Source organism: Musca domestica, unplaced genomic scaffold, assembly GCF_030504385.1.
Source record: "Musca domestica strain aabys unplaced genomic scaffold, Musca_domestica.polishedcontigs.V.1.1 10, whole genome shotgun sequence".
NCBI lineage: Eukaryota > Metazoa > Arthropoda > Insecta > Diptera > Muscidae > Musca > Musca domestica.
Window position 1 is genome coordinate 1697184 of NW_026712115.1, and position 8953 is coordinate 1706136.

General features: G+C 35.7%; 2 protein-coding genes across 2 annotated transcripts; one reads left to right on the forward strand and one right to left on the reverse strand.

Annotated features, from left to right (window-relative positions):
- The first annotated feature begins 1372 nt into the window (after positions 1 to 1372).
- On the forward strand, positions 1373 to 2243 carry LOC101888872 (uncharacterized). Its single transcript, XM_005178325.4, has 4 exons — positions 1373 to 1606; positions 1675 to 1763; positions 1829 to 1952; positions 2018 to 2243. The coding sequence occupies exons 1-4, from the start codon at positions 1426 to 1428 to the stop codon at positions 2179 to 2181; spliced, it is 558 nt and encodes a 185-aa protein (XP_005178382.1). The 5' UTR covers positions 1373 to 1425; the 3' UTR covers positions 2182 to 2243.
- Positions 2244 to 5317: 3074 nt separating this feature from the next.
- LOC101889047 (uncharacterized) lies at positions 5318 to 6291 on the reverse strand. The gene is made up of 4 exons (XM_005178326.4): positions 5951 to 6291; positions 5798 to 5886; positions 5612 to 5735; positions 5318 to 5551 (listed from the first exon to the last, which is right to left on the reverse strand). Exons 1-4 carry the CDS (start codon positions 6159 to 6161, stop codon positions 5391 to 5393), a joined length of 585 nt encoding a protein of 194 aa, XP_005178383.1. The 5' UTR covers positions 6162 to 6291; the 3' UTR covers positions 5318 to 5390.
- Positions 6292 to 8953: the final 2662 nt, after the last annotated feature.

The following is an 8953-nucleotide window of genomic DNA, read 5'->3' on the forward strand; positions in this document are numbered from 1 at the left end:
GATGAATAATGTCGCTGAAATCATGAAAATACCGAAAATCGGGAGGTACCGATATAAGAGGGCTATACGAAGACGTGGACCTACATGGACCAATACCAAAAGTCCTGCAGACATAATATATATTTGAGTAAAATTTTATCAGCCTACTTCATTTCATTCCGAAGCTAGAGTGATTTCCACAGACGGACAGACGGGCGGACATCGCTAAATCGACATAGAATTTTATTCTGATCAAGAATATATAATCTTGTGAGGTCTAAAATGTATATTTTGAAGTCTTACATACGGAATGACAAATTTAACATACCCTCCATACTATGGTGAAGCGTATAAAAAGTGTCCATGCAGGTCCATGTCTACGTATAGTACCTCCCAATATTCGGTATTTTGATGATTCTAGCGACATTTTTTTTACCAGAATTGTTTCAAATTTTGAATTTACAGTTCGTAATGGATACTACAACCTATAACAGAAAATCGCGTATGCAGTTCCACGCCTTCCTATAGCCCCGCATAACGATACCTCCCGATATTCGATACTTTGATGATTTTATCCCCCAGAATTGTTTCAAATCTCGCAATGAAGTTCGTAATGGGTTTTAAAGCCTATGACAAAAATTACTTATGAAGGATACGTCTTCGTATAGCCTCCATATAGAGGGTTTCATTTAAGTTGTATTTTTACGGATTTTTTTTTTTTTTTTTTTTTTTTAAAAATTTCAAGTTCCTTCAAATGGGGGAAGGGTATTAAAAGTTCAGCGCGGCCGAACTTAGCTTATTTATTACTTGTTTTTGTCTGTAAAAGTTCAAAATATTCTCTCTAATGTTGCGTTTTTGCCCTTTAGTGGGAGTTACAAATCGATAAAAATTAGAATGCTTATAACTTCGGTAACCAAGGAAACATTTCTACAAGTTAGCGACCAAAATAAAAAAGTCGCTAAGTCCTATTGATAGCGACTGCCAACTTTAATTTAAACTTTTTTATGCATAATTATGCATTCTAATTCTACCAATATTTGTCGGTAACTTAATAAATGAGTTAGAGAATCCCTAATATTTCTTAAAAATATTTTAAAAAAAATATTAAAATATATAATTTAATTTATTCGTTTAATTATTTTGTAAACAAGCCCATCATGCCAACAAGAGTTATAGCTATTCAAGTCCACATTTTTGATGAATGCCACCGAATTGAGGCATTTTGCAATTCTTAAACTGACCTCCTGATAACAATATAACACACGGTTTCCTAACAAATCTAGTTTGTTTGATGATCCGGATGGTTACCTATGAGATAGCGTTAGGTCAAACTCTCTGATACGAATGTATGAACACTGAATCTAAAAACATTCTTCAAAAAATAAGTAAATATTTGGTTTTAAATTCAGTTCTTGCTAAGCCATCTGTTCGAATCGTTGGTTCACAATGGGTCATTGTAGCAATTGGATTTTTGTTGTAGCTCTGCTATATATTTGTATATTTACGTATTTCGGTATAGACAATACTGTAGATTTGTATAAAATCCACATTTCTGTGGGAAAGGGAAATGGAACAAATGTTGTGGATCCCGATACCAACACTAATGAGTATACACCGGAGGTGAAGTGTAAGTAACAAAGATGATGAAGAACCGAAAAATATATATTTTCTATATTCACATATTGATACATATAGCGGCCCTAATCTCCTACCACACGGTCCTACTGATTTTCGCCCTGGCCATGATTATTTCTTCCAATATGCTGATGATGGGTGTCATTAAGGTGAGTTCTCTCATCTTTGTGTGTATTTTCTTAAAAATGTTACCAAAACTCAAATTTTTCTTTAGAAAAAACATACTTACTTCTTACCATGGCTTGTCTGTTCGATACTCGATGCGGTCTACGACATTTTAATAAACTTCTTCGTCGAAACCCCCAAGGAGAAATCGAGTGTGTATATTGCATCCACAAGTGAGTATATTCCGTTTGAATCACTCTGACTGGTGTAATTTAATTAATCTCCATTCTTTTTCTAGTCTTTGTTGTTGCAATGTGGTATCCCGTCTATTATCAATACAAACGTTTTCTCTATGCCAAACAAAGCCCCCACGTCACCGAAGTCAATGCTGTGGTCCCAGACCATACTTACGAGGGATATGTAATGAAGCCAGGAAATAAATCGATTATAGTTCCTGTTTGAAACAAAAAATGTTGATTTGAATTGATTCGATGACAATAAAAGAGCAAAATTAAAAAATGATAGTTTCAATATGAGTTCCTTGATTTTCCTAGAAAATTTGTTCTATGGGCTTAAAGCAGGGAGACTTTATAGACTTTATGTACTCTTTTAGAACAATCAGAGGAGAGCCTTTATGGAGATAAAAGTTATTTTAGACGAACAGAAGAAACCTTATAGAATACAGGCTGAGATAAAAACTGCAACCAACTTCAGACTGCTGTCATTTCTAAACCACTCGTCCGACGGCTGTTAAAATTATTCCAGTGATAGTTCATTCACATATTGTTTACAAGCGTACAAAAGCATTTTGGTGAGAATTTTCTAGAAAAAAAGTTATTCGTGATGGAATTCAAGCGTGATAGGATGATTTCTTTATATTTGGCTGGAAAACCACAAGTGGCTATCGTTAGAGCAATCCAGTATTTAACCCTTTCAGTGTTTTTGTCAAATATATTTGACATTTAAAAGTACTCTCTTTCTTTGCCATTTTTTGTTTTTCTTACGAACCGTTATTTTTGATATTTTTTAATAACAGACACGTTCGCTATTTAAAAATATTGCAGTTCTATTCTATTAGTTTCGTTTTCGAATTTCTGAGCACATTTTAGTAAATTAGTACGGAATTTCAGATTTTTATCTCGACAAAAATTTTCATTGACACTGAAAGGGTTAAATGTGAATAAATTTTTAGTGTCTCGTACCATCGCTCGTTACCGGTAGCGTATCGCGACGTCGAGGAAGTCGACGGAAGAAAATAGCAACATCAACAGAAATGGTTCGAAAAGTAAAGAAGCGACTTGATCGAAACCCTCGTCGCAGTGGCCGAAAAATGGCTCGTGAGCTGAAAATATCGCAATATTCCACTCGGCAAATATTGAACAATGAGCTTTGGGTAAAGCCTCTGAAATTCCAAAAAGTGCAGGAACTTACACCGAAACAGAAAGAAAATAGAAGCAAAACAACTAGAGAGTTGCTTCGCTTGGCCCAGTGTGGTGAACAGCCGAATTTGGTTTTCTCCGATGAGAAAACATTCGTTGTTCAGCAGTTTGTAAACAAACAAAATGGTCGCTCTCCGCTCGTATTAATCGACCGTGGCATCACAATAAATGCCGAATATTAACGCGAATATATTCTGGAGGGTGTATTAAAGTCTTGGGCACGCAAACATTTTGACCGCAGACCTTGGACATTCCAACAGGACTCAGCACCATCGCACTCAGCACGTGCCACCCAAGAATGATTACAAAATGAGGTCGCTTCATTTTAATTTTCGCTTCATGTTCAGCGCACAATGGCCACCAAAATCTCCGGATACCAATCCGTTGGACTGGAGTATTTTAGAAAGCAAGGTTGGTCGGGAATGGGCCAAAATACCGCAGAGCAGCGTATGACGGTTTCATTGGCCGTTTGAAGATCATAATTTGTTGTAGTTTTTTATCTCACCCGGTAGAATAAAAGATGGTCTCCATAGAAGAACAGATGGTAGTATTTATGGATATATGAAGGAATTTCTGATAGCCGACTCTTGATAGACGCGGAGTCGTCTTTAGAAATCCACTATCGCGAGTCTGATAGCTCTTGGTAAAAATTTAAAAATCCCTATTCCTTAGACTTTGATATTCCTCTAAAGATATATTCTTTAAGTATCAACGTCTATGCATCAGAAAGTCCTTTAATAAAAATTCTTAAAAAAAGGTATTTGTACTCTGTTAGTCCTTTAATTTGTTTTTAAATTCCCGCCTTTGGAATCTTATTTTTCCCAAAACATATTCTTTCAAACTCCACTGTTTTGGCTGTCAATTAAGAATATATTTATCCTTTTACAGGTCCTCTGTCCTAATATGTAGGCAGAATGAGATGGCCTTATAGATGAACAAAAGGGGATGTCCTGATAGGTGAGCCGAAGGACGACCTTAAGGATGGGCCGAAAGATGTCCTGATATATTAACCAAAAGATGTTCTAATAGGTAAGACGAAGGATGGGCCGATAGATGAGCCGAAGGTGATCAAAACGGTGAACCGATATATATCCTGATAGGTGAGACGAAGAATGTGCTGATAGGTTAGCAGAAGGATGTCTCGCTAGTAGAGGCGAAGAATGTCCTGATGGTGAACAGAAGAAAGTCTTGGTTGGTGAACCGAGCAATGTCCTGGAAATCCAAAAGAGCCAAAAATGTCTAATAAGAGAACCGCAGAATGTCAGATAGCTGATCCCAAGGATATCCTGATAGATAAGCGGCTAACCAGATGAGAATTATATTGAAAACGTGTGGCAAGACCCAGCTGGGTATATCACCAACATATTTTATGTTGGGCGCCATTTTCTAATCGCTTCTGTCTTTATTAAAGACATATTGAATTTTCTAACTTTTAAATATTTTCAAATTTTGAAAGAACTCAAGCTAAGCAAGTTACCTCTAACGTAAAGCTGGAGACAGTGTAGCGAATGTCGTGTACATATGCTGGGCATCCATTATCAAATTTTCCTCTCCAGCTATTTTTAACTTGCTGCAATGATTGAATGTGGAAACAGCATTTTATACTGACATAGCAATCGAATCAATGTAACTGCCCTCGTGAATGTATCCTTTCCACAGGATTTAAATAAAGAACATTTGAGACTAATAACCTTGATATTCATATTTATCCTCATCTCAGCAACAATATCATAGAAGATTTTTTAGCACATTGGTATTTTTTTATTCGACGAAAATTTCTTAAATGAAGGAAAATGTTATTGAAAATGTGTGACTTCTATCTATCTTCTATTTGGTAGTTTTGACTGTTAAGACGGCGGTACAATCTATATTTCATCTTGGGTGCCATTTTCTAAGTTAGTTTTTATATGCAGGGGAAAGTTATGACCCCTGTAATATGACCCACATTTCACGTTGGGCGCCATTTTCAAATTGAGTTTTTATATGCAGGCGACCAAAGTGTCTTTTCATCTATAGAAGACAAGCTGATCTTCCCAAAATTAGAAAAAAACAAATATTAAAAAAAAACAAATCTAAAGAAAATTTTCAAATAATGATTTTCGAAATATACTTTTTTTTCGTTTGAATGAAAACCAACAATCGAAAGAAAAATAAACAAATTTTTCTAAAATATCATACAAGGTTTTTATTGCAAAACTATTAATCTTTGGACGACATAACAATTCATTATCCTCAAACTTCCTGGACAGGTGCGGTAGCCATTGTAGTGGTGCAATGGACAAATTCTCCTGGTTGATACACAGCCATTTTAGAGGCTTCTGGTACCACAACCTTTGGATGACGCATCTTTTTGTATTGTTTGTAAACCGGATACCACATGGAGGCAATGAACACTGGAATTTTGTGGAGCGAATTAGATTTTATGTAGCTGGCTTTACATCATCTGTACTTACAAATAAACACTAAACAGACAGCAACTTCAACGTCAGACTCTTCCTCAAAGAACATCGTAGACAAGTCAACGACAACATCGAAGAAACTCAAGACCAGCCAGGGAGCAACAAATTTGTAATTTTGCTAAAAAAAAGAACAATATCTCATTTACGCTTTTATAAAAGGGTGACATGGAGATGTCATACCTTCTTAAGGCCCATAACAAGAAGAATGGATATCATGGTCATTATAACAGCACTAACAAGATCTGTGACATATATGGCTATCTCCTTACCTGAGACAATAAAAAGTGTGAAAAATTTAGTTTTGTTCAAAATTCCATCAGTATTTTCACTTACGACTAAACTGCTTAAGTTTTTCGCCACTCATGGTTAGTTCGTCAGGATCCACCACCTTGCCATCGACAGCTTTTTCACCCTTGGTCACGTCTTCATCATCTTCGTCCATATTATGCACCCCAATCAGCCCGGTAAAGGTGTACAGAGCCGATATTGTGTAACCAAAAACACATAAATATGCCACAAACAAGGCCCATTTGGGAGACGCCATTCTGGATGGATAGCTAGTCTGGAAAACCTGTATGGAAATGCAAACAACAAGCTCTGTGGAAAGTTTCAAATTGACTAAATTCTAATCATTGCCCAAACGTCTAAAGATATTCGTTGATGCTCGTTAATTGTTGAAGATGAATTGTTTTCGAACAGAATGTGATAATTTCTGCCTGCTTAGCGATAATCTTCTGTCCATTCTGCATTGACCTTGAACTTTTTCTTTCCATTTAAGACAAAGAAATGTTTGGCTTAATACACATTTCGTCAGCATGCAGAGAGAAGGTGAGATTGAGAATTTTGAAAATATTTGAAAATAGTTCTTTAAGATGATTGATCTTTGTTATCGAAGAGGAGCAAATAGATTATTAGGTCTTGAGGACAGATTGTGATATATTGGAAATCCGCGATTTGAAGAGCTAGTCGGGATGGTCACTGGATATGGGGCAGAGTATAGGCTTAATAACACTATGTAACACAAAAAATAATTACTGGGAAAATATTGTTGATTATGAAAGTTGAGGACACGCGTTTTGGGCGTTTTGAAAGTTTACCTCGCAAAGTAACCTGAATATGGCAGGCAAGTTTCCCCTTCCTTCACATATTTTTATACCCTCCACCAAAGTATGGAGAGTATATTAAGTTTGTCATTCCGTTACTAACACCTCGAAATATGCACTTTATCAATCAAGATTAAGGAGTAGTGTCGATGTAAGTAGATTGTTTTGAAAGTGTGTACACAGATATACGAAAAGTACTATACAGTACTGAATTTGGTACAATTTTAATTTAAAGAAAAGTATGGAGCAGGAATCCAAAAATTTGGAATTAACATTAACATTATTGGAGTGTAGGATTGGGATATGCAGGTAGTTTTTGAAATTTGTACTTATGTGCATTTGGTACAATTTGGATCTGGGTGAACCGATAGAGCTGGAATGCTTTCATTTGGAAATAGGAGTACTATTGTATTGCAGGACTACGTTATGTAGGTATTTTTGGTACTTACGTGTACTAAATGGTACTACACACGGTACAGTTCCGATGTGAGTGATACATCAGAGATGGAAAGCTGAAATTTGGAAATAAAATCACCATTGCATTGTAGTTTTTGGGTAAGCAGGGCGTTTTGAAAATTCATACTTATGTGCACTAAATGGTACTACAATTTTTACAATTTAAATTTTAGGAGAACCGGTAAAAGCTTTAATTGGAATTATTGAGGGATTGTAGGATCGGGGTATGTAGAAAATGATGATTTGAAAATTCGTACTTATATGTACTACATGGTACTAAATCTGGTACATTTTGTATATTGGCGAATCGATGGGGAATCCTGAAATTTGGAATTGGGATTACTGTGGGAGTATAAGCTTGGGGTATGTATGAAACTCTGTTAATTCGTAATAATGTGTATATTTGGTACAATTTGGATTTGGATTTGGGTGAACTGATAGGGCTGGAATCCAGAAAATTGGGAAGTAAGATTTCCATTGGATTGTATGATGTAGATTGTTATGGGCATTTTTACTTATGTGTACTAAATGGTACTGAATTTGATATAAAATGAACTGAGATTCTTAAATGTGAAATGATATTCACCGATGAAGTACAGGAAACATGTACCAAAGTGTTTTTGGAAATTCAAACTTTAAGGTTGCGATAATTACTAAAATTTCAGTAAACTTCTAAAATGGTACCATTTGGTATTATGTGATCTTCAAATACATAAAAAATATTATAAATTCCAACTCTTGGGCAAATGGCCTACCACGTATGAGGAAGAAAACAACATTTACTTTCGCTTTAACGTACATACGCCATTCAGCATTATATTTGTATGCCCTACACCACATAGTGGTAAGGGTATTACGTCTTTGTGCATTTGTTTGTAACATGGAGAAGGAAACGAGATAGACCCATAGTTCCTTTTGCTGATCATCATAAATTCACATTTTGAGTCGATTTATGCATGTCCGTCCGTCTATCCGTCTGTCTGTCCGTCCGTCCGTCTGTCCATGTATTTTTGTAAACAAAATGCAGGTCGATCTAAATTTAAATAAAGCTCACATATATATCTTCATCCGAATTTATGTTTCTTGTGCACCAAATGGCTAATACCAATCCAAATGGTGTTAATTTTGCTACATCCGACCGAATTCAGCCTACAAGCATGTGATTCGAATTTAGTAAAAATCGGTTCAGATATAGCTATAGCTCCCATATATATGTTTCATCCGATTTTGGCTTCAAGTCCCTTACATTCGTTATATGCACTCCACAAGACTGATATTTAGCACCAGATATCGGATACAACCTAGAAATTCATAGATCAAATTTTATCCAGTTCGGTTCAGATTTGGATATAGCTCCTATATATATCTTCATCCGATTTTAAAGAATTAACATATAAAATCATTCACATATAATCAGAAATTATGGCCAATAATAACATAATCTTTAATGTTTAACATAATGCTAATTCCTCCTGGTCTGACACGATAGAATAGGTTGCAATATTTCAGTGAACTGAGCAATTTTCCAAAAGTAAAATCAGTAAAATCACCCAGCAACATGAGTATGAGTTATATGTTACATTTACAACAGATGTTTCTGTTTCAGCCAATCACAGTGAACTGATAACCCCTGCTGGCCATTTTACGAATTCCGTTTTGTTTTTAGTTCCGATTATCTTCTCCTTTACAGTTACTTTCATTAACGGCATTGTATTTGTTTACACAGCCATTTAGCCAGCCAGCCAAATACAATTGTAGGTGTGTTCACATTCTGCGG

Bases quoted from the DNA above. Each gene is read 5' to 3' on its own strand.
- LOC101889047 (XM_005178326.4), bottom strand. From the start codon at position 6,161: ATGGCGTCTCCCAAATGGGCCTTGTTTGTGGCATATTTATGTGTTTTT. The intron at 5,887-5,950 runs GTAAGTGAAAAT...TTATTGTCTCAG, and splicing joins AAAACTTAAGCAGTTTAGTC to GTAAGGAGATAGCCATATAT. The intron at 5,736-5,797 runs GTATGACATCTC...TCTTTTTTTTAG, and splicing joins TTGTTATGGGCCTTAAGAAG to CAAAATTACAAATTTGTTGC.
- LOC101888872 (XM_005178325.4), top strand. From the start codon at position 1,426: ATGGGTCATTGTAGCAATTGGATTTTTGTTGTAGCTCTGCTATATATT. The intron at 1,764-1,828 runs GTGAGTTCTCTC...ATTTTTCTTTAG, and splicing joins TGATGATGGGTGTCATTAAG to AAAAAACATACTTACTTCTT. The intron at 1,953-2,017 runs GTGAGTATATTC...TTCTTTTTCTAG, and splicing joins TGTGTATATTGCATCCACAA to TCTTTGTTGTTGCAATGTGG.